Source organism: Protopterus annectens, chromosome 5.part1, assembly GCF_019279795.1.
Source record: "Protopterus annectens isolate FY-2018-M chromosome 5.part1, PAN1.0, whole genome shotgun sequence".
Taxonomy (NCBI): Eukaryota; Metazoa; Chordata; order Ceratodontiformes; family Protopteridae; genus Protopterus; species Protopterus annectens.
In genome coordinates, this window is record NC_056736.1 from 71,033,426 (window position 1) to 71,058,145 (window position 24,720).

At 44.1% G+C, this 24,720-nt stretch overlaps 1 protein-coding gene across 7 annotated transcripts in view; it reads right to left on the bottom strand.

Annotated features, from left to right (window-relative positions):
• The window catches only part of HIPK1 (homeodomain interacting protein kinase 1), a 1,001,014-nt gene that overhangs the window by 72,001 nt on the left and 904,293 nt on the right, over positions 1-24,720 (bottom strand). For 6 of the 7 annotated variants that reach the window (XM_044072892.1, XM_044072895.1, XM_044072893.1 and 3 more), the window contains one exon: positions 2,300-2,550. In XM_044072892.1, the coding sequence (XP_043928827.1) occupies positions 2,300-2,550 (251 nt within the window). The remainder of the gene's footprint in view (positions 1-2,299; positions 2,551-24,720) is intronic. The other variant, XM_044072894.1, reaches the window with a different exon arrangement.

Here is a 24,720-nt window from a genome sequence, read left to right on the forward strand (position 1 = left end):
AAGGTGTGCACAAAAGGCCAAGTAGCTGCTTCCAGGATGGACTGGGTTGGTCTCCTTTCAAGAATGCGGTGGTGGCTGCCTTGGCCTTGGTGGAATGAGACTTGATTCTACCAGGCATTTGTTTTTCATGGTGTGTGTAACAAAAGGTAATAGAGCTAGCTATCCATTTTGAAATGCTTTGACTCCCCACAATTCTCTCTTACTTACAATCTGCACATTCCACCAAACGTTGATCAGCTACGTTTGGAAATCTATTCCTGTGAAGGTGGAACCTTAACTGTCTGTATACATCCAATGAATGCAACATTCCCTACCCCTTGTTCTGGGAATTTGGAAAAAAGCCCTGGAAGGTATACAACCTGGTTCAAGGAAATATCCAGTACCATCCTGGGAATAAATGAGGAGTAAGTTCTCTAACGTGCTTTGTCTCTGGAAAATGAGAAAAGGTTCCTACACATAAGGGCTGGCATCTCATACATGTGCCTGGCTGAAGTGAGAGCAAGTAGAAGGGCAGCTTTCCATTTTTTTAAGTAGGGCCAAAGCAGCTGGCTCAAAAGAAGGAAATGTTAGCTTTTCCTAGCACATAACATAGGTCATAAATGGGTACTGCCTCTTTCTTTCTTTGTGGGGAGGGGGCTGGGTTGTAAGATTTATTTTAGAAACTGTTTCATATGAGGATGACTGTATGCAGGAGGAAACACGGGTAGAGGCATTTACGGCTGAGGCATGCACTTTTACTTTTTAATAAGATAACCCATCCTTGCTTTGGCTGGTAGAATACCTTTTGCATTGGCAACAGATAAGAACCTTTCCATTTCACTTAAGATTTTTTAGTACTCTGTTTTCTGGCTTTGATCAAAACAGATTGTACATCCTCTTAAAAGGACTGCCTAGAAGGAATTAATAACCAATCATCCAAGCTACCAGAGTGAGTTTCCTCACACTGGGATGGAAGACGGATCCCTTGTTTTGAGTGAGCAGGTTCACATGCTGAGCTAATGTTTTGGTTCTCCCTTTGCTGAGGGTGAGAAGGATGAAGAACAGGTGCTGCCTAGGTCAATAAGGAACAAATCAGTATCATCCTTGCCATGTCTGCTGTCACCTTCTGCAATACTACGGGGAAGATGAGGGAAGGCATGCAGAAAGAGGTCAGTCCCAGTGAAACAGAATATTTTCTTTCTTTATACACACGCCTCTCAGCTTAGCATCCCACTCCGCCTCCACCCTTCCCTTTCTTAGATGTCTCAATGTATATATTTTTAATCTCTAAAATTACTTCTAAACCACAATCCACCCCTTTACTATGACTACACCATTTCTTTTTATATTTTGCTTAGAGTTACCAATGGGCAGTATGACTACAGCATTACATTTATAACTTAAGAAATGTAGTTCATGACTCTATCATTACTATAATTACTATTAACTGATTTGTTTTTTTAAATGCTTCGATCCTATTCCTTCTGCTGCTAACTGGCCGAACTTACCCGGCTAATGCATGTATAAACACACACAGACGCACGCGCGTGCGCGCACACACACACACACACACACACACACACACACAAACACACACGCAGACAAAACACACACACACACACACAAAACACGGTTACAGCAAAATTCAAAACTGGGGAACTACTGCACTGCTCTGAAAGCCACCTAAAAATAGACAGACAATTGTGCACCACAACAAAAACTGAAAATGGGGCAAGGCTACCCACCTCCTTCCAAAGAACTTTTAACTGACATTATCAGGACAAGGAGGGGAACAATTTCACTTTGGGGAGGTTCCAAGCTCAGGAAATTCAGCCATACAACTGTCTGTCTACTAGCAGCCAATTCTCGGGTGCATAAATGACAGTAGTGTCCCTCATGACCTTCTTGGTGTGCTACTTAAGTCTAAGTGAACTCTTTCTATATGCTTACCAATGAATGCACTGAACTTACTTGAAACAAAATTACCTGGATGACAGGCAACTCCCCACAGTTTTATCAACACTAAAAACTTTTAAGCATTTATATTTCAAATGGGAATGTGCTGTTTTTTTCTTTTGCTGTGAAGCTAACTTGCCCAAATGTGAAAAGACTCATGAAAACAACAGCATCTCTTTACAGATGACATAATTCCTTCAATTATGGTCTTCATCCTGGACATTTTTTTACATATCTGCATGAAATATAATGGACAACAAGAAACAAAATGTAGAGGAATGGTTAGCAAATTAATGCAGTGCAATCTTTAACTTGTTCACAGCAAACAAAACCTGTTCAAGTCCAAAACTTTTAAGTTACATACCAGGCATATGACTGTTGCAGTCCAATGTGCTGATGTTTGACTTTTTCAGAGGAGGAACAATAATTGTACGGGAGGTGTTGCTTGGAATGCTATCTATTAATCCTCCTCCAGAGACTTCCAACACGTTTCCACCAGCTCTTAGTGTCACCACATGCTCAGCAGGGTAAGGGCTACTTAATGAAGAATCAGAATCAGGAGAATCGTGAACTGTCACATAGCCAATGACCTTTGACTTTTTCTTCAGGCTACTACTATAATGGAACAAAAAAAAAAGTCATCAGCCAAGAAAAAAAAATGTATATATGTACATATATACACACACACACACACACACACACACACACACACACACACACACACACACACACACACACACACACACACACACACACACACACACACACAATGGGTCTACTATGGTTGATTGAAAACTCACTTGACTGAAAATGAAATTACTAGGACCACTTCACTGAAAGCTCACTTCAATGAAAACTAATTTCTTTGAAACTCATTTCGTTGAAAGTCATAAATGATCTTTTCCCCACTGTAGTGTGACCCTGCAGTTAGTATATCAAGTTAGGGGGGTGTGGGGGGCACATACCCCCACATATTATAAACATTTTAAACTATACACAGTAATACTTACAAGTGCAATAAATGTTTCCAAAAGAAAATATATAACCAAGATATGTAGGGGGCTTCACCCCCCACACCCCCCTTACTTTATATACTAACTCCAGGGTTGCACTACAGTGGGGAAAATGTCATTTATGACTTTCAATGAAATGAGTCTCAGTCAAGTGAGTTTTCAGTGAAGTGAGCTTTCAGTGAAGTGGTCCTAGTAATTTCATTTTCAATCAAGTGAGTTTTCAATCAACCGTAGTAGACCCATATGTATATATAATTATTTTTATCTCATTAAGGATCACATTAATTTCAACACAACACAAACTTCCACTGAAATGAAGACCAAAACACACCTGAATGTGCAGGTTTCCTATCTTTGGTGAGCGCATTCAAGACTAAGTCACATTTCATTGACTTTTCATACTCAAAAGAGTAAATTGAAAAATAAATTAAAAAAATCCTTTTTGCAGGTAGCCAAGTCAGCCCCACCACCACCATTATACTACAAGGGGAAAAAGTGAAAAAAATACTGGAAACACAACACCACCTTGCACAAAGTAACTGCAATTTAACAAAGCAGAATCTAACAAAATCTCTCAAAAGCTGATCACGTACATATAGGTTCATAGGTTCATACTAGGCTATCTGCCCAAGGGCATTTATAAGCCTAGCCCATAGTTATTTGGCTTTCGCCACCCCTTTAGTTTGAATAAAACTATGCCTATTATTTTTGCTGTGCCTCTGTCAAGCAGTGACACTGAAGTAATCCCTGGGGTATATCTGCGATCCCCCATCCATTGGTCAAGATTCCTCTTGAACAAGGCCAGCGAGGTGCTCTGCCTCACATGTACCGGGATTTTGTTCCACAGCATAGGGAGTCTCTGGGTGATGAATCTGTCCCTCCAGCATGTTCTATTAATAACCGTGTCAAGGTTTAAGTCTCCCGCCCTTGTGGTTCTGAGGGATCTAGATTTTTGAGGTGAAGCATATTCATCAAATCAGGGTTTGACATGGCCTTATATGTCAGGCACAGGTCACCTCTGAGCAAGCGGTATGAGACTGAATAGAGCTGGAGTTCTTTCAGTCGGGCAACATAAGACATATCTTGAGACCCTTTATCCTTTTGGTGAGGAACTTTTGGGGCCTTTCCAGCTGCTGCAGGTGTCTGGTTAGATACATTCGAATGGGGCATTGTACTCAATCATAGGTCTAATGAGTGATGAGTACAGGGGCGATGACCTCCCTTGATCTAGATGTGAATCCCTTCATGATCAGGTGGGCAATGTAGAAGGTTTTCCTAACTACTTTAGCAACATGAGTGTCAAGCGAAGGCTACTGTCAACCTGGGTCCCCAGATCCCTGATGACTTCTTCTGTGCTCAGTGGATTGCCACCTATATGGTAGCTAGGGGTAACCTTGTTTTTCCCGAAGGGTATGACTATGCATTTCTTGGCATTTAACTTTAGGCCATGGCTCTGGCACCAGTTATCCGCTTCTGTGAGGCCCTTCTGAAGGATATCTGTGTCAGATGTGTTTTCGACTATGGCCCAGTTTGCAGTCATCTGCAAACTTTGTCAGCCATAACCCTCCTGTGTTTGCTTGTACTTCAGAAAAGTAGATGCCGAACAAGAGTGGACCCAGGACTGAGCCCTGTGGGACACCACTTGTGACAGGCTTTGAGTCTGACATGGCTCCAGCAACTCTGACCCTGTGGGTTCTGTCACTTAGCCAGTTTGCAACCCATCTTGTGATGTATGGGTTTACATTCAAGCTGATGAGATTTTTGATGATACCTGAGTGGGGTATTGTGTCGAAGGCCTTTGCCAGGTCAAGGTAGGCTGTATGGACTGCCTTTCCCTCATCAATGGCCTTGGTGACTGTCTCGAAAAAGTCAACCAAGTTTAAAAGGCATGATCTGCCTTTGACAAAGCCAAACTGGGTTGGATCCAAAGTCTGCAAGTTCCCTATGTCTTTATTTATGAGTTCCATTATGATCCTCTCCATGGCTTTGCAGATAAGGCTTGTCAAGCTAATGGGACGGTAATTTCCAGGGTCGGTGGAGGCACCGCCTTGTGAAGTGGGACCACAGTGCGGCGCCACTCCTTGGGTACGTATCCTGAGGTGAGGCTAAGATTAAACAGCTGTCCTAACTGCGGGTTTAATTCCTCATTGAGTTCATGGAGCACACAGCCGGGGACACCATCCGGTCCCATGGATGCTGTGTTTTTGCTTTGGATAGAGCAGTTCTCACCTGGGCATTGGAGATGTTTGGGGGCTACAATCCTCTGGTATAGATATCTCTCCTTTTGGGGAGAAGTTTGCACTGAACCTGTCAGCCAGTATGTTGGCAATGTGTGTAGGTTCAGTAATCTTCACATCATTTTGAACTAATTCTGAGCATATCTGGGAGTTTCCTCCTAGGTCTCTAACATAGCTAAAGAAGGCCTTATGATTGTCTTTTGAATCCTTGGCGATTTTTCTCTCAAAATTTGCCTTGGATGATTTTATGAGAGCTCTTAGTTTTTTACTTATAATGATCAAAGGTGTCTTACCTTTCAAGGATTTTGCTCTATCTTGTAGTAGCTTCCTCCTTTTGTTGTAGAGCTTGTTTATGGCTGAGGTCCACCAGACTGGACGCTTGCCTTTGGTATAAAGAGTCTTAGTTTTGTTTGGGATTGCCTGATCCATGCAGTCCTGTAGGTGCTGGTAGAAGGCATTTGTAAGTGATTCAGCAGTTTGAGTAATGTTTACCACTGGCTCAGGGGCCTTAAAGGAGACCACACTAGTTTTTTGAAGTGTGAAGTCGGCTTTTGAGAAGTTTTTCACTGTGGTCTTTTTTGTTTCAGGTGGGGCCGGGATGAGGACCTCCAGCGAGATTAGTTTATGATCTGATCTCACCAGTGAGGGGTATACTTCCGGTGTTGAACATTGTGATCCCATGTTCGTGATGATGAGATCAAGTATGTTTTCTCCTCTTGTGGGGATGGTGACTAGTTGTTCCATGGCATTTGAGTTTATGAACTCCAGGAACCTTTGGGCTAGAGTGTTTGGGCTTGAGTAGTGTTCCCAGTCTATATTAGGGTAGTTGAAGTCACCTAGTATGATGGTGTTTGGAGATACATTTAACCCCTCCATTGTTTTCAGGAAGGCCATGTGAGGTTCCTGAGTTTGAGAGGGTGGCCTGTAACATGCTACAAATTGCAGAGCAGTCTTGCCTATGGTTAATTGCACCTGGATGGTCTCCGATGCATCGTGCGTTGCCACCAACCTTGAGGTGTGGGTGTCCTTTATGAATATGGAATACCCTTCTTTCTTGGTGTTGTCCGGATTTTGGGGCCGGAACGCATGATATGAGGTGAAACCTGATAGTGCTGGGGTGCTCTCAGGAGCCTTGAACCAGGTTTCTGTCAGACATCGATGTTCTCCATACTGAGAAGGGCCTCGAGTGCGTGCATCTTGAGATTGAGACTTCTGGCATTGAGCAGCATTACCCTTAGTTTTTACTTTTTGTGTTCTAGGGTGGTAGGTTTAGAATTTGAGCCTTGCCTAAAAAAGGCACTATGGGGGTGGCAAGAGCCTTTGCCAATATCCGGAAGCCTAGGGGTGACAGGTGCAAGCCGTCCCTTGCGAAGCAGCGTGGCTTGTCCAGCATGTCATCCCAGGCAGACAGACATTGGATCCTTTGAATGACACCAGAATTTAAGCCAATTATTAAAGCTGATCATCTTATCACTGTATTGTGGCATCATTCTAGGTGAAGGTAGGATACTGCTCAAGGTCAGGGTCATACCTGCCTGGGCTACATAATCAGAGAGCTCCTCAATGTCTCTTTTCATGTAGTCCAAGGAGGTACATCTCAGGTCGTTGACACCAGCGTGGACAATGACTGAGTCGTACTTGTACCTGCTGTTGAGAGACCTGAGTGCTTGTGTTATGTGGCAGATTCTAGCGCCCGACAGGCAGCTTACTGTGACCTTCTCCTTACTCAGTCTGGTGAGCGGGACGTCAGTGTGTCTGACTATGGAGTCACCTATGACAAGTATGTCTGGTGTTGTATTTGGCCTTAAGGGCAGTGACTGCTTTGTACACTGATTTTGTTGTTTATGTGTTGTTTGTGTGGTGTATTGAGTTTGCAGTTGCTTGGGTGTCTGCTTGGGAGGCCTCTGCTGTTTAGGTAAATTTTTACTCAGAGCCTCCGAGTATGTCTTAGTGTGTTTATGTGTTTGATTCAGTGGTGTGGTTGAGTTATGTGAGACTGGTATTGTGGTGTGTGTAGTTGCCTTCTCCTCCTGCCTGGTCTTGCCAGTCCTGAGTTGAGAGAGCTCAGCCTCCAGTCTGGCTAAATAGCTGCATCTCTCACAAGTGTTAGTGTTACATGGGAGGAGGAGATGGTTGTCCGTGTACATGAGGCAATTGTAACATTGTCTCAGAATTCCCAGATTCACCAAATGGGCAGGAGAGGACGCCAGCATCTGACCCTTCGACATGCTAGAAAGAATTATGAGTTGGTATGAGACAGAAAAGTAGTGGACTTAGCAGGAAAGTGGGCACTCCTGGGGTTTTGCTAGTGAGAGATTTGTATAATATAGGAGTGCTTGACCTGCAAAGAGAATGCTTATAAGACAAGGGATATGCTTATAAGACAAGTGCTGAGCTTTTGAGAAGAAAAGCTATTTGGAACAAGTGCTGCACTTTTTAGTGTAGGTGTAAACTGTTTAGGTTCCTAACAGAGCAGTTCTAAGGGAAAAATTGAAGAACAGACTTTCTGGAGCCAGAAAGAGTTTAACCTTGTTTAACCGGCGCTGCCCGATGCTGCTCTAGTGGTAACTCCGCGCTAAAGCACGTTAAAGCGTGCTTGATAGCAGGGGCTGGAAAGAAGCAGGAATAGACCCAAAAGGGAGAATAAAACTACAGTTTCAAGTCAGTAACCACCTCTACGGGGGGCAGGGAAGCTGCTCAATGTTAGTCACTGCCACCGACGAACACAGAGACCCTCCCTCAGCCCAAGCAAAAATGGCCTCACAGAAACTTTCAAACAGTTCAGGAACAGCAAGCCTGTAACTGAACTTTTTTAACTCTCAGAAAAGTGGGAAAAAAGCAAGATTTTTTTTTTTGTTTTTGTTTTTTACAGAGATAGCAGAGGTTCACAAGTAATATCAAGTTATAACAGTGCAGTAAATGACCCCACACAAGAGTGCTAGGTCAAGGACAGAAAATATGCAAGTTTTAAGAAAAAAACTATTTAAAATTAAGTGCAAACAGGAAATTCAGCAAACAGCTTTTGGTTGTGCTCTAAATACAGCTACTAATAAAGAAATCAAGTTTAACAAGCCAGAAAATGCTCAAGCTAGGCAGCTATGCAGAAAAACTTAGCAAATAAACAGAGAAAAATACTTAAAATCTCAAAAGTGGCTCCCTTCTTCTCTCAGCGTTTTTTCCTCTTGGAGGGTGCTTCACCAACAGCCAACAAGCCTGAAAAGACGCTCAAACCACGAGGCAACTAGGTTTTAAGAGAGGAAGATGAAGGAGTTATGGAAATGACCCCTAGTGGCCAATAAAACTACAGTTTCAAGTCAGTAACCACCTCTACGGGGGGCAGGGAAGCCGCTCAATGTTAGTCACTGCCACTGATGAACACAGAGACCCTCCTTCAGCCCAAGCAAAAATGGCCTCACAGAAACTTTCAAACAGTTCAGGAACAGCAAGCCTGTAACTGAACTTTTTTAACTCTCAGAAAAGTGGGAAAAAAAGCAAGATTTTTTTTTGTTTTTGTTTTTTACAGAGATAGCAGAGGTTCACAAGTAATATCAAGTTATAACAGTGCAAGTATGCACTGTGTGTGTGTGTGTGTGTGTGCGTGTGCGTGTGTGTATATATATATATATATATATATATATATATATATATATATATATATACATACATAGATACACACACACACACACACACACACACACTGTGAAAATGCCTCCAACGGAATACATCTGGTGGTGAGAGGTACTCAGGCTCAAACTCTGTACCTTGGGTAAAGGTAAAAAGAGCCTAAAGTCCCTAGCCACCATCACTTCTGAATTTATGCATCACATTTTTGTTCTGTTCCTCATTAAATCTCTGGTTTTCAGGAGCGGTAAAACAAAACCTTTTATTCTAGCAATTTTCTAAGTTTATAAGATCAGTATTTGAAATGTGTCCCTATTTTGGGACTGTATTCCCCCATTATTGGCTTTGTTCTGTATTTTTGTGCTAAGAGGTTGAGAGCTATGGTGAGAAGTGAGAAGTGAATTCATTAAATGATAGCCATTTAAGTTTGTCTTCCTGTCTTTCAGGAAACTGCCAATTTAGCTTAGTGGTATGTTGCTCTGACTGTAGTGCACAGGGTTCTGGGTTCAAAACTTAGCAGTGAAATGCACGACGGTAACACAACATTTTATGCAAGCAATTTTCCAAAATTATACAAGCAATGTTTAAAATGTGTCCCTGGTTTTTGGCCTTTTGCCCCCCCCCCCCCAAATTGAAAATAAGTGCAAGACGCTGTGCAACATGCCTATGGCTTACAGGTTCAGGCGCCTAGGCAGTGAGACATTTCCCTGTGGTACATTTGACTGGGGACACATGGCTGAAGTGACAGCTGCAGAGAAATATGGTTGTTTGCAAATTCCCTGTGGGCAAAGAGAAGAATGTGTTGCCATGCCCACAACTTCAATAACCAAATGCACAGGGGGAAAACAATGACCATGATCCCCAAGGGAACATGGGACAACAGGCAATATGGCAGGCATCAGCAGCAGGCTGGCCAGAGGGCATGTCAGTGGCAATAAAAATGCAGTGCACAATGGGCAGTGCTTTTATAATCGGTATTGTGTGTGTGTGTGTGTGTGTGTGTGTGTGTGTGTGTGTGTGTGTGTGTGTGTGTGTGTGTACCACTACCCCCTTCACAGTGTCTAGGGAACATTACATAAAATGCATACTGGAGCATAAATGTGACTACAGTAGCCTGCAGGATTCCTGCCATGCTGTAGCTCACGTCTACGTGTTGTAGTTACATAAGCATGTACCGTACACTGAGCACAACACTCATTACTTCTTCTGCCTCAGTGCATTTGGTTATTAAAGCTGTGAGCATGGCAGTGTGTGCTTCTCTTTGCCCACAAGGAATTTGCAAACAGCCACATTTCTCTGTAGCTGAATGTCACTTTAGCTATGTGTCCCCAGTCAAATGTACCACAAGGAATGTCTCACTGCCTAGGCGCCTGAACCCTATGGCTTACACTACTGTGATTCTGTATACACACACACACACACACATATATATATATATATATATATATTGTGTGTAGAAGTAGACTGTTATCATGTAAATGTTCTGAATAGGGCAGTTTTGTGATTATTGGTACATGCATTTTGCTTCATTGCCTACAGGAAAAATGTTCAAACAATAAATTTAAAATGCAGTTGTGTGTGGAAGTAGGCCTTTATGATGGAAATGTTCTGAACAGGGCAGTTTTGTCATTATTGGTTAGTGCATTTTTATTTCACTACCTACTGGAAAAATGTTTAAACAATACATTTAAAATGCGCTCTAACTTAAGTCTAACAAGTGTGCTGTATTATACAAGGAATATAATTTAATACAATCAGGAAGGTGTATCAAAGAACACATGTATGTTTCTTGTTTTGTGTGCAAGGGGCCTCTGATTTGAAAACAGCCCAAAGGTAATCTTTATCCACCACTGGCCAAATGCATTTTCTTTGGATGTGGTGTGGGTTTCAATGCTGTTTCAATGAATGTGAGTTTCAAGGGCAGAAAAGTTTTAATGCCAAGTCTATTTTCATTGTGAGACAGTATTGCTTTGTTTAGCAGATATCTATTAGTGTTTGTGCATTGTGCTATAAAATGTAAAAAAATAAAATCCAAATAATCATTGCAGAAGTAAAGCAGTATGCACACATTAGTGTTTGTGGTAAATGGGGTGAAATAGCCAGGTAATGGGACATTGGAAAAGCTGCAGGGGGAATCTGGTGCTATATTTTGGTTCTGTTCTTCAGTTTGCATTTGAAAGTTGGTATCCCACAATTCCATCGGAGTGGGCGGGGTTGTGTAATTATGTATGCAAATGTTATGTTAAGCAGCGTACAGATTTGTACCTATTTTTCATGGGCCTTGTCCAGATTTTTGATGTTTCCAGGTTGAGAGGTATGACACACACACACACACATATAAACACTATTCAAACAAAAGGGTCATTTCCATAGGTCTCAACCTTGTAAGAGGCAAATGCAGAACACAAACCCTAGCAATGTGTGACAAACAGAATGCTAGAACATTTGTAAAGTTCAATAAGACATGAGTCACATCTAAAATGTATCGGCAATACCACAACCAAACCTAAGTACATGAAACAGCACTTCTGTACACAATCAAAACTAAAATCACATGGTCATTAATACCACTTGCTACATTTACCACATTTTCTAAACAAACCTGTTACAAGTCACACAGCCAATTTCACGTATACACTAAGTGGAAGAACAGATCCAGTCTGTACAGTAGCTCCAAAACATTCTAGGTGAACAGTCCAAACGTTTGGAATAAGATTCTCTGTAATAAACTATCACAACCCTTGCTGGAATGTTCCAATCCAGTGGACGATCATTTCAAAAAGAAAAGCAGATGCCTTTGCTTGAAGGCTAACAGGTAAGGCAACAGCTAGTTCTTTGACCTTGCTGTCTTATACAGGACTTTTCCTTTTAACTGCAGCTGATAACATCATTAGTTCCCCTATCTGCTTTGCTGTTAATATGTTGTCACTCATGCACTGATACACACTTTGCTCTGTACAAAAGATGGTTTCATTTCATGCAGTGCACTGTGATGAATCTTCCACCTGGAGCAAAATATTTGTTCCTTATTCTTTGTAAACCTACATTGCTACTTTTTTTTAGCAAATAATGCTGAAATACATCTCCCTTACTACTACAGTACCTGGCACTGTAATCTCTAAAGATGCACTTTAATAAATGATGTCATCATTACAGTTGTGTTGAATCCCTTAACCCACTGGATTACCAGAACATATTTGACCTTTACATTTAATTAAAAAAGTGTACTAATGCAGGTTCAAGTAACTGAACCAGTAGGGTTTTTGTATCCTAAAGGCAACAGAAACAAAAACAAATGTGGTAGATGACGTAGTCAGACTGTGAAGAGCTTTAGGAAACTCATATTTGCTAAGCACTAGTCAGTCCAAAGAATGTCACAATCCTGTGCTACAGTCACAAAATGGCACATCCGTTAAGGAAAAACAGTGATGAATTATTTCTGACAGGTAATCATAGATTTATTCAAAATACAGAATACTGACAAAGAACAGACTGACAGGATGGCCAAAATGCTGAAAACTCTTCAGACAAAAATTGTAACAGACAAAGTGATTAAAAAGTGATGAAAAACAGATCCAAAAAGTCAAAATTGTACGTAGAAATGGAAGGCACTCAAAGCTTCAGAGCTGAGAAATGGCATTAGAATGTAGGAATGTGGAAGAGCAGAGCAGCTATTTGATTGGCTTGTATACCGGGATGCTGACTGGCAGTAATTGCGGTATATGAACCAATCAAAAGCCATGTAGTGGAGCCAAAGCTGTTCAATACGGAACAGAAGAGCAGTGGATTCATTTATGGTCGAATGCAGAGTGTACCACATAACTTGGAGCACTTGGCTGCTTAGGTCACTTCTGCACACTTTCTTTTACATGGAAATTCCCATCTGCCTTCCAGAACTGCTTTGAAGCCACCAGACTAGACCTGTTCAACAGCATAATAGGATATAAAAGACACTGCAACCCAGTCTAGATTTCTTCTTCCTCAAAGTCTACAACACACCACAAAATATACACAAAACTTTCACCTACTGTTCTGATACAAGCCACATATTTTGGGACTATAAAGTAATGTTAGCATTAAGCTTTATATACAGTACAGTTGTGTACATTTACCATAAATGTACATGTTCGGGTGTCTTCACTGTTGAAGTCATCACATTTAGGTTATCCCTGCCAAGGTAGCCCTCGGTCGGCCCGAATACCAGAGACTTTGTATTTCTGCGTTGGTTGTTGTCGCTTGAGGACTGACATCAGGTCATCAGTGGTATAAAGGAAGGCAGCCGACACCATTACATCAGTTCTCTTGCCCTAACCAGTCAGGAGCCCCCAAAATAGGAGGCCAGGCTGTGGTGGCATAACCTCACCAGTGGAAAATAAATACCAAAATGTCCCTTGTAAGGAAAGAAGAAGAACGAAGAAAGGTAATAAAAAGAAAAAAGGGGGAAGGAAGGAAACCAGGATTGCAACAGTGAAGACACTCGAAAATCTGTACACAACTGTACTATGTTCTTCGTGTTTCACTGTTGCAGTCATCACATTTGGGTAGATTCCCAAAGTTAAGGAAATGGGTGGAGGCAGTCAAGGAAGCTAGGGGCTGGCTAGCATGCCCTGCAAGACTGCAGAGGCAAAACCTGCCCTGGATTTGGAAAACAGAGGCAGGTGGCAATGTTTGGTAAAGGTGTGAACAGATGTCCAGGTGGCAGCCTCCAGGATGTCAATGGTGGGGACTCCTCTGAGGAAAGCTGCAGAGGTGGAGGCTGCTGTGGTGGAGTGTGTCCTGACCCCCTTGGTGGGAGGCTTGCCATGCTGTTTGTAGCAGAAATGGACGCAGTGTGCTATCCATTTGGAAATGGTTTGCTTGGAGATGGCTTTGCCCTCTGCCCCTGAAGCAAAGCTAACCAGCAGTTGATTAGATTTTCTGAAGGGTTTAGTCCTGTCCAAGATAGTATCTGAGCTGTCTTGTGCACATCTAGAGAGTGCAGAATCCTTTCCCCCTTGTTTTGAGGTTTAGGAAAGAAGGTGGACAAATGGATGGATTGGTTGAGAGCCACACTGGACACCACCTTCGGCATGAAGGATGGATTAGTTCTGAAGGATACCCTGTCTGCATGGACGATGATGAAGGGTTCCACTGCCATGTGTGCTTGCAGCTCAGGGACTCTTTTGGCTGAAGTGATGGCCAGGAGGAAGGCTGTCTTCTAGGAGATAAATTTTAGCTCTGCAGAAGAAGCTGGTTCAAAAGGAGGCAGAGTGAGCTTTTCCAACACAATGTTAGGGTCCCAAGCTGGAGTTGGTGCTCTTCTGGGGGGCCCTCAAGTTGTTAGCCCCTCTGAGGAACTGTTTGATCAGAGGGTGTGAGAGGCTGCTCAGTGGGAAAATGAGCTGAAATAGCAGAGGCAAGAATTTTTATAGAGGCGAGAGAGAGAGTGACCACTGTGTAGTAGGTCATCTAAGTAATCCAGAGTGAGAGGGATGGAGGGCTGTGTCATATTGGCCCCCTTAGCCTGGATCCAGGTGCAGAACCTTTTCCATTTACCTGCATAAGACTTTCTGGTGTTAGGGCGTCTGGCCTCTTGGATAACATCCAGAACCTGTTTACTGAGGATGGCAGATTGGTCAGGGGTCAAAGCCAAGCTGCCAAACTGAGTGTCTGCAATTGGGGGTGCATGAATTCCCCTTCCCTCTGGGTTAGGAGGTTGGGAAATTGAGGAAGATTCCATGTGGGCAGTGGGGACAGGCTGCGCAGCAAGGGTTACCAGTACTGTCTGGGCCAGTCTGGAGCTATGAGAATGGTCCTTGGTTTTTCCTGCCTTATGTTGATCAATACCTTGGGAATGAGAGGTACGGGAGTAAAGGCATAGATCTAGAGGTTTACCCAGGGGAAGGACAGGGCATCCACTTTCCATGCCACACAGTGATGCTCCCTGGTGCAGAATTTGCTGAGCTGATGGTTGGTGTGGGAGGCAAAAGAGGTCGACCTCCGGGTTCCCCATTTCTGAGTTATTATTAAGAAGGTGTTTCTGTTGAGCTGCCACTCGTGGGGGTCCAAAAGTTTTCTGCTTAATTGGTCTGCCAGGTAGTTGGGAGAGCCTGGCAGGCATTGTGCTAACAGGTGTAGTTGCATGGAAGAGACTGTGAACCAAAGGGTCATGGCCAACCTGCACAGCGGGTAGGAGTGAGTCCCTCCCTGCTTGTTGTACCACATCACTGTGGTGTTGTCTGTTTTGATTAGGAGATCCCCTGGAGAGAGAAGGGATTTGAAAGCTATAAAGGCATGCTGCACAGCCATCATCTCTTTCAGACTGACATGCAGGGGGAGCTGCTGGGGGTTCCATTGGCCCTGAATGCACCTGCCATCCAGGTGTGCACCTCAGGGGTAGTCTGATGCGTCTGAGGTGAGGGTCTGGGTGGCGGGGTGTGGGGAGAAGGGCAGTCCCTTGTTATGGTAGCAGGCTGCTGCCCACCAAAGAAATTCCTTCCTCAGGCAAGGAATAATAGGTAAAACAGTTTTCAGATGTTGAGAGTGTTGACACCAAAGGCTCTTTACGTACCACTGAAGTTTCCTCATATGCAGTTTGGCATATGGAATAAGGAGTACGCAAGATGCCATGAACCCCAGGGCTTGCAGGATGTCCCTTGCAGAAAGCTCGGTCCTGGTGGCCAGTTGAGAGAAGTAAGCTGAAAGGAGGCTTTGTTTCTCTGGTGTTAGGCAGGCCATCTGGGATGCTGTGTCCAGACTTGCTCCCAGGAAGATTATCCTTTTGGTGGGTACCTGTTTAGATTTCTTTTCGTTGATTGTGTACCCTAAGGAGGTTAGTAGGTCCTTTACAAAGGCCAGGTCTTTGAGCAGCTTTTCCTGGCTGTCTGCCTGAATAAGGCAGTCGTCTAACTAGGGGTAAATTTGAATATTTCTTTGTCTGCAAAAAACAATGGCCGGAGCCAGGCATTTTGTGAAAACTCTGGGAGCAGCAGATAAGACAAAGGGAAGCGCAAAGAACTGAAAGTGTTGATATCCTGCCCTGAAGCAAAGATATTTTCTGCAGGACTACCTGATGGGAATGTGGAGGTAGGCCTCTTTTAGGTCCAGTGTGGCTAGCCAAGCATCCTTGGATAACATGGGTAGCAGCTGCTGGAGGGTGAGCATTCTGAATTTTGGGATCACCAGGAAGGTGTTTAGAATGGATAGGATTGAGGATGTGGCGCCAGGTGCCCTCTTTTCTGGGTACCAGAAAAAGTCTGGAGTAGAAGCCTTGGCCTATCTGCTCCGTAGGAACGTGTTCTACTGCTCCCAAGGAAAGCAGGGTATGGACTTGATTTTGAGCCTCTGCCCACTGATTTGGTGGTAGATCTGGGAACCCTTTTGGGGTTGGAAGGGTGTGGAAGGAAAATCTGTACCCCTGAGACACAATGCTCAGAACCCATTGGTCCTTGGTAATGGCAGCCCACATGCATAAGTGAAAGGAAAGTTTTCCTCCTAGGGGTATGTGATGGTGGTCAAAGGCGAGGTCGGGAGGGGGTGAGTCATTGTGAGTTCTTATCATAAGGGGGTGGCTTAGAACTCCCTGGTTTTGAAGTGGAAGCAGTCCACTGTTTAGATCTCTAAGACCCCTGGGACTGCTGTCTTGGAGATCTGTTTCCACGGGGACTAAGCTGGCCCTGTTTACTAGGTGCAGGAAAGGACCAGTGCTTGGAAGGAAAATGCCTGCTGAACCCAGGGGGCAGTACCTGTAAGGAATCTTTTAACAGTCTGCATTGATTTTGCTTTTTCTCCCATCTTTTTTAACACCTCTTCTGCTTTAGTACCAAATAAGTTATCTTTGTGCAAGGGTGCATCCAACAATTTTGATTTGACATGGTCTGGCAGGGGTTGTTCCTTAAGCCATACATGTCTTCTAATGACAGATCCAGTGACTGCTGTCCTGTAAGAAGCTTCTAGGGCATCAAAACCGTAGTGCAAAGTGCGCTTCGGTACTTGACCAGCAGAGTGCATTAACTCCTGTAAATCTTTAGATTCTGCCCATGAAGGAAAGGAGGAACTTTTTTGTTTTAAGGAGTTCCAAGGTATGTTGCTGATTTTTAAGCATATGGAAGTGACAATTTAGTGCCCTGATAGCAAGAGTAGCTGAGGTGTATACTTTTTTACCCCATATATCCAGTGCTCTGGAATCCCTGTCTGAGAGGGTGGGATTCTTAGCTGAAGTAGCATTAACCCCTTTTGGGCCTTGAGTAATGACCTCAGGGTCCACTGTTGGGTTTTTAAAAAGATATTTGTAAGAGTCAGAGACTATGTAGTATCTGTCTAGTTTTCTAGGAGCAGGAGGGAGGGCGTCTGGAGTCAATCTGGATTCACGGAAGACATTATCCACCATATCTAGGACTGGGGGGATGGGCTAAGGGCCTGTGCTGTGGAAGGTCCAGGAACTCTCAGAGTCTCTTTTTAGACTGTGGGTAGTCTTGACCCTCCCATTTGAAATGCTCCCTTAAAATATGCAGGGTTTCCACAAAGGAAAAATCCTCTGGGGGAGAGGCTGAAGAAACAGATTCCTCTGCATCAGAATCCTCATATGTAGAGAGGAGCTGCATGTCTTCATAATCAGATGCATCGGATTCATCTGACTCAGACAAAATTACTGGAGACAGATCTTTTTTTCTTTTTGAGGGAGTGGCTTGGCTTCTCCTAATCAGCATGATAAGGTCCTCTGCCATATTAAGCATTTGTGACTGAGGAAAGGGAGCAGGCACCAGAGAATGGCTGGTAGTCGGTTTCTTGGGGGTAGTTCGACCCCTGGGCCTAAGGAACTCGGTTGTTTTAGAAAGAACGGTAGCCGTGAAAGAAGGTGTCGGTTTATGTCTGGATTCAGTGTTGCGAAGGACTTCTTCGGAAGCCAGTGCCTGCGCAGCGGCTCCAGACCCATCCAAGATAGAGACAACTATAGGATCCTCAGACGAAGAAGAGTTCTGCGGCATACGGGACTCTGAAAGGGTCTCAGTAGTGGCCTGTGAATTAACTTAAGTGCATATCAGGGGCTGCAAAAACACCTCACTGAGTTCCAGAGGACTGACGACCAACTTGCCAGTAGTGTCGTCGGAAGGTTTGGTCCTGTGTGGTCTGTCTCTGTCTTTATCTTTACATTTTTTCGGAAGATCTGCTGTCGGATGGCTTACTGAAGCCATATCGGAATTCAAGGACTGTAATTGGAAAAATCTGGCTACAATAAGGGCCCGACGATGAAGAGTTCTGGCATTAAAGCACAGAACCAACAACGAGGGATGTCATAGTCTGGGCCTAGACAAATGATGCAGTAAGAGTGGAAGTCCCGGTGTGGTAATTGCTTTCCATAGGCGAGACCATTATTAACTTTTCTGACATTGGTTAGTGCAAGAAAAAAGGATCCCCAACGGGGTACTTAGCTTTTGAAGACTTCAACTTCAATTCGGAAACGAAACTCAGGTAGCGGCCGACTGGCACTCGTACGAACTGCTTCTGTTTCGGGCTCCATGGCAAGAAAAACTGATGTAATGGCGTTGGCTGCCTTCCTTTATACCACTGATGACCTGACATCAGACCTCAAGCGATAGCAACCGACGCAGAAATACTAAGTCTCTGGTATTCATGCCAGCCGATGGCTACCCTGGCAGGGATAACCCAAATGTGATGACTGCAACAGTGAAACACGAAGAACATCTATAGACCCAAACAAAGATTTTTTTTTTTTAAGGGAGTTAATTTCTGACTTATCCTGACACTAAGAAGAAGCATATTCCAAAATCTTAGAAGGTATGTATCTATCACTTTTTTTATTGCTGATATACGTTTGCTTCCTCAACAGTGTATCCATGTCATATATTTTTCAAGAAGTATAGGAAGACACAGTTGGCTCAATTCCATAAGTCTTGCCCTCAGTGCAAGTGACCGCTTACACTGACAGCAGGTCTTTCGGAATCTGGCCCCAGGTGTAAGCCTATTTATATACAGGCCTTACACTAAAGTCAGTCAGTTACACTTAAGGAGTGTCTTTCGGAATCTGGTTAGACTTACCCTGACAGCAACTCCTTTGGAATCTGGTCCACTGTCTTTGAGAATCAACAGAGGTCACCTATAAGAAACATTACAATGACAGTTCCAGAAACCACTTTGAATAGTTCAAGGTTTCCAACTGTATGACTGGACTATCAAGGAATTCCTATACCTCTCAAATAAATTTACGTGACAGTCTGAAGGCTGTAAAATTGAATGATGGGTCAGATCAGTGAAGTAGAAAATGGTACAATGACCATCATGGAGTGAACAGATGTGCCATTTAGCATTAAATCGGCACAAGTACATTTTCCAGAATTTGCTGTCCACCACTGTCTCTGCATCTTTATTGACAATGTTAGTTTTTTATGATTTGACCAATTATTTTAACAAATTTATATCCTTTTTTGACAAATCTCGTGGTGTTACATTTTTCAAACATTTCCTTATTGCCATTATTAAACAAACATAAACCAATTACCACTCAAAAAAACTTCAGAATGATTAATCATTTGAATGATTTTGATTTCGTTAATATGACTTCTGTAGAAATCTTAACTAAAGACAAACATTCTTAATATTTTGTCTGTAAGTCCATTTTTGCCTTATGAGTAACAGCTGATTTTAATCTATTATTTTAGTTGCAGCTTTATTGTTTATATTAAACAAACATGGGTTCATAGGTAGGTAACTAGGCTATCTGCCTGAAGGCATTTATAAGCCTAGCCAGAATGTGCTGGCTTTCGCCACCCCCTTAGATTAGTTCCCTGTGCCTCTGTCCAGCAGAGCCACTGATGTGATCCCCGGGGTAAACTTTCTGTTTCCCATCCACTCGTCAAGGTTTCTCTTGAAGAGTGTTAGCGAGGAGCTCTGCCTAATGTAGACTGGAATCTTGTTCCAAAGCATGGGAAGTCTCTGGGACAGGAGTCTATCCCTCCAGCACGTCCTATTTATTGTTGTGGTGAGATTTAGATCCCTAGAGCGTGTGGCTCGAGGGGATAAGGTTTTCTTTAGGTGGAGCATGTCCATCAATTCAGGGTTGGACATGGCCTTGTATGTCAGGCAGAGACACCTCTGAGCAGGCGGTATGCAACCGAGCACAGCTGGAGTTTCTTCAGTCGAGTTGCATAGGGCATCTGTTTGAGGCCAGTGATCCTCTTGGTGAGGTACTTCTTTGGTCTTTCCAGCTGTTGCAGGAGTCTTGTAAGGTACATCCCAAATGGGGCATTGCACTATATGACAGGTCTGATGAGTGATGAGTAGAGGGGCACAACGACCTCTTTTGATTTGGATGCAAACCCTTTTGTGATTAGGTGGGCCACATAGAAGGATTTTCTTACCACTTTGGCAATGTGATTATCAAAGGAGAGATTACCATCTACTTGGGTCCCCAGATCCCTTATTACATTTTCCATATCTAGGGGACTACCACCTATGTGGTAGTTTGTGGGCACTTTATTTCCAAAGGGAATAACTATGCACTTTTTGGCATTTAGCTTGAGGCCATGATTTTGACATCAGGTATCTGTCTCAGTGAGACCCTTTTGGAGGATGTCTGTGTCAGCCGGTAAGTCAATTATAGCCCCTAGTTTGCAGTCGTCTGCGAACTTGGTCAGCCATAGTCCTCCTGTGCTTGTCTGTACCTCTGAGAAGTATATGCCGAATAGGAGAGGGTCCTAGGACTGAGCCCTGGGGAACGCCACTTGTAACTGGTTGAGAGTCAGACCTAGCTCCCGCAACTCTCACCATGTGGGTTCTGTCCGTGAGCCAATTGGCAGTCCATCTTGTGACATAGGGGTTTATGTTCAGGCTGGTGAGCTTGTCTATAATACCAGAATGGGGAATGGTGTTGAAGGCCTTTGTGAGGTCTGGGTAGGCTGTGTGTACCACCTTTCCCTCGTCTATAGCCTTGGTAACTGTCTCAAAGAAGTCCATCAGGTATAGGAGGCATGACCTGCCCTTAACAAAGCCGAACTGGGTAGGGTCCAGTGTTTGGAGGTTCCCAATGTCTCTGTTGAGTTCCAGCAGCAAACCAAACACATAAACACACAAAAACATACTCGGAGGCTCCAAATAAAAATCTGCCTAAGCAACAGAGACCTCCAAAGCAGACACCCAAGCAACCGCTCCCCCAAAACAAAACACGTACAACACATAGCTCACAAAGCCATTGTGCCGAACAGTCACAGCCCTTAAGGCTAAACAACACACCTGATACACTTGTAATAGGTGACTCTACTGTCAGGCACACTGACGTCCCGCTAACCAAGCTGAACAAGGAGAAGGTCACGGTGAGCTGCCTGTTGGGCGCTAGGATCCGCCACATAACACAAGCAGTCAGGTCACACCAAGGCAAGTACAAATATGACTCAGTCATTGTCCATGCTGGTGTGAATGACCACGTACCTCCCTGGACTACATGAAAGGAGACATAGAGGAGCTCTCTGAGCATGTAGCCCAGGCCGGTATGACCCTGACCTTGAGTAGCATCTTACCCTCACCAAGAATGATGCCACAATATGAAGACAAGATGATCAATTTCAACAATTGGCTTAAGTACTGGTGTCATTCAAAGGGGATCCAATGCCTGTCAGCCTGGAATGACATACTCGACAAGCCACGATGCTTCTCTAGGGACGGCTTGCACCTGTCACCCCTGGGCTTTCGGATATTGGCAAAGGCTCTTGCCACCCCTATAGTGCCTTTTTTAGGCAAGGCTCAAAAGACAAACCCACCTCCATAGGTATCACAAGAGATAAGAAACTAAGAGTAATGCTACTCAACGCCAGAAGCCTAAACCTCAAGATGCACGCACTCGAAACTCTCCTTAGCATGGAGAACATCGATATCTGTGCAGCAACAGAAACCTGGTTCAAGGCTCCCGAGAGCACCCCAGCACTACCAGGTTATACCTCATTCCATGCTTTTCGGCTCCAAAACTTGGACCGAACCACAAAAGGAGGGGGAGTATCAATATTCGTCAAAGATACCCACACCTCCAGGTTGGTGGCACAGCACGAAGCATCAGAGACTATCCATGTGCAATTAACAGTGGGTAAAACTGCCTTCCAGTTTATCGCCTACTACAGACCACCCTCCCAAACCCAGGAACCCCACTCGGCCTTTCTGAGAACACTGGAAAATATGAACGTCTCTCCAAACACCATTATATTAGGCGACTTCAACTACCCAAACATAGACTGGGAGCATTACTCTAGCTCCAACACCCTAGCCCAAAGGTTCCTAGAATTCATAAACTCAAATGCTATGGAACAACTTGTTACCACTCCCACAAGAGGGGAAAACATACTGGACCTGATCATCACCAACATGGGGGCTCTATGCTCCAGACCAGAAGTGTATCCCTCACTGGTAAGATCAGACCATAAACTAATCTCACTGGATATTCACATCCCGACCCCACCCCCTGCCCAGAAAACCACAGTGAAAAAGTTCTCTAAAGCAAATTTCACACTCCTCAAAACCGAGGTGGAATCCTGCAAAGCCCCTGGGCCTGTGGAAAATACAGCCCAGACCGCAGAATCCTTTATAAATGCATTCTATGAACACCTTCAGGAATGCATGGATCATACAATCCCAAATAAAACCAAGACCCAATCCTCCAAAGGCAGGCGTCCTGTCTGGTGGACCCCAGCCATAAACAAACTATACAACAGAAGGAGGAAGCTACTACATGATAGAGCAAAATCCCAAAAAGGGAAGGCATCCCTGATCAGTATTAGCAAAAAACTATGGGCACTCATAAAATCGTCTAAGGCCAGCTTTGAGAGAAAAATTGCACAGGACACTAAGGATAATCACAAGGCTTTCTTTAGTTATGTTAGGAACCTGGGTGGGAATTCCCAGGTATGCTCAGAATTAGTCCAAAATGACAAAAAATACACCGAACCCACAGACATTGCCAACATCCTAGCTGACAGATTCAGCTCAAACCCCCCCACCAAAGGGCAAATATCTATCCTAGCAGAGTGCTGCCCCCCTGACATCTCAGATGCTCAGGTAAGAGCTGCCCTCTCCAAAGCAAAAACACAGCATCAATGGGACCAGACGGTGTCCCGGGCTGCATCCTACATGAACTCCAAGAAGAGCTAAACCCAAACATAAAACTACTGTTCAATCTCAGCCTTACTACAGGATATGTACCCAAAGAGTGGCGTACAGCAACAGTGGTCCCTCTCCACAAAGGTGGTGCCTCAACGGATCCTGGAAACTATTGCCCCATAAGCCTGACTAGCTTGGTCTGCAAAGCTATGGAAAGGATCATCATGGACCTCATAAATAAAGATATTGGGGACCTACAGACACTGGATCCTACCCAGTTCGGCTTTGTTAAGGGCAGATCCTGCCTCTTAAACCTGGTCGATTTCTTTGAAACAGTCACCAAGGCCATTGACGAGGGGAAGGTGGTCCACACAGCCTACCTGGACCTCGCAAAAGCTTTCGATACAATACCCCACTCGGGCATTATAGATAAGCTCACCAGCTTAAATATAAACCCCTATGTCACTAGATGGGTTGCAAACTGGATCAAGGACAGAACCCACATGGTTAGAGTTGCTGGAGCCTTGTCAGACTCCAAACCAGTTACAAGTGGCGTCCCACGAGGCTCAGTCCTGGGACCTGTCTTGTTCAGTATATATTTCTCGGAGGTACAGGCCAACACGGAAGTACTGTGGCAGACCAAGTTCGCAGATGACTGCAAACTAGGTGCCATAATAGACTCTCCAGCAGACACAAGCATCCTACAAAAGGGCCTCATAGAAACAGACAACTGGTGCCAGAGCCATGGCCTCAAGCTAAACGCCAAAAAGTGTATAGTCATCCCCTTTGGCAAAAACAAAGTGCCCACAAATTACCACATAGGTGGTAATCCATTAAGTACGGAAGAAGTAATTAGGGACCCAAGTTGATAGCAATCTCTCATCTGAAAACCACGTGGCCAAAGTGGTTAGAAAAACATTTTACATAGTCCACCTAATCATGAAGGGATTCACATCTAGATCAGGGGAGGTCATCGTGCCTCTTTACTCATCCCTCATCAGGCCCATAATTGAGTACAATGTCCCTTTTGGGATGTACTTACCAGACACCTGCAGCAACTGGAAAGACCCCAAAAGTACCTCACCAAGAGGATCAAAGGGCTCAAACAGATGCCATATGCTGCCTGGTTAAAGAAACTCCAGCTCTACTCAGTGGCATACCGCCTGCTCAGAGGCGATCTGTGCCTGACGTATAAAGCCATGTCCAACCCGGAATTAATGGACATGCTGCACCTCAGAAAATCCAAATCCCATCGAGCCACGCTCGAGACTTGAACCTCAACACTGAAATAAATAGGACATGCTGGAGGGACAGATTCATAACCCAGAGGCTCCCTTCACTCTGGAATAAAATCCCAGTCCAGGTTAGGCAGAGTCCCTTAATGACTCTCTTCAAGAGGAATCTTGATGAGTGGATGGGAGATCGTAGGTTTACCCCAGGTATCACTTCTGTGTCACTGTTATACAGAGGCACAGTATACTAACCTCGAAAAAGGGCATAGCAAAATTAATTTAAAATGGGTGGCAAAAGCCAAACACAATCTGGCTAGGCTTATAAATGCCCTAGGGCAGATAGCCTAGTATGAACCTATGAACCTATGATGATGTCCATAGCCTTGCAGACCAAGCTAGTCAGGCTTATAGGGCGATAGTTCCCGGGATTTGTTGTGGCTCCACCTTTGTGCAGTGGAATAACTGTTGCTGTGCACCACTCTATGGGTACATAGCCTGTGGAGAGGCTGAGTTTGAACAGTGTGTTTAGGTGAGGGGTTAAATCGTCTTTGAGCTTGTGTAGGATGCAGCCTGGGACACCGTCCGGTCCCACTGATGCTGTGT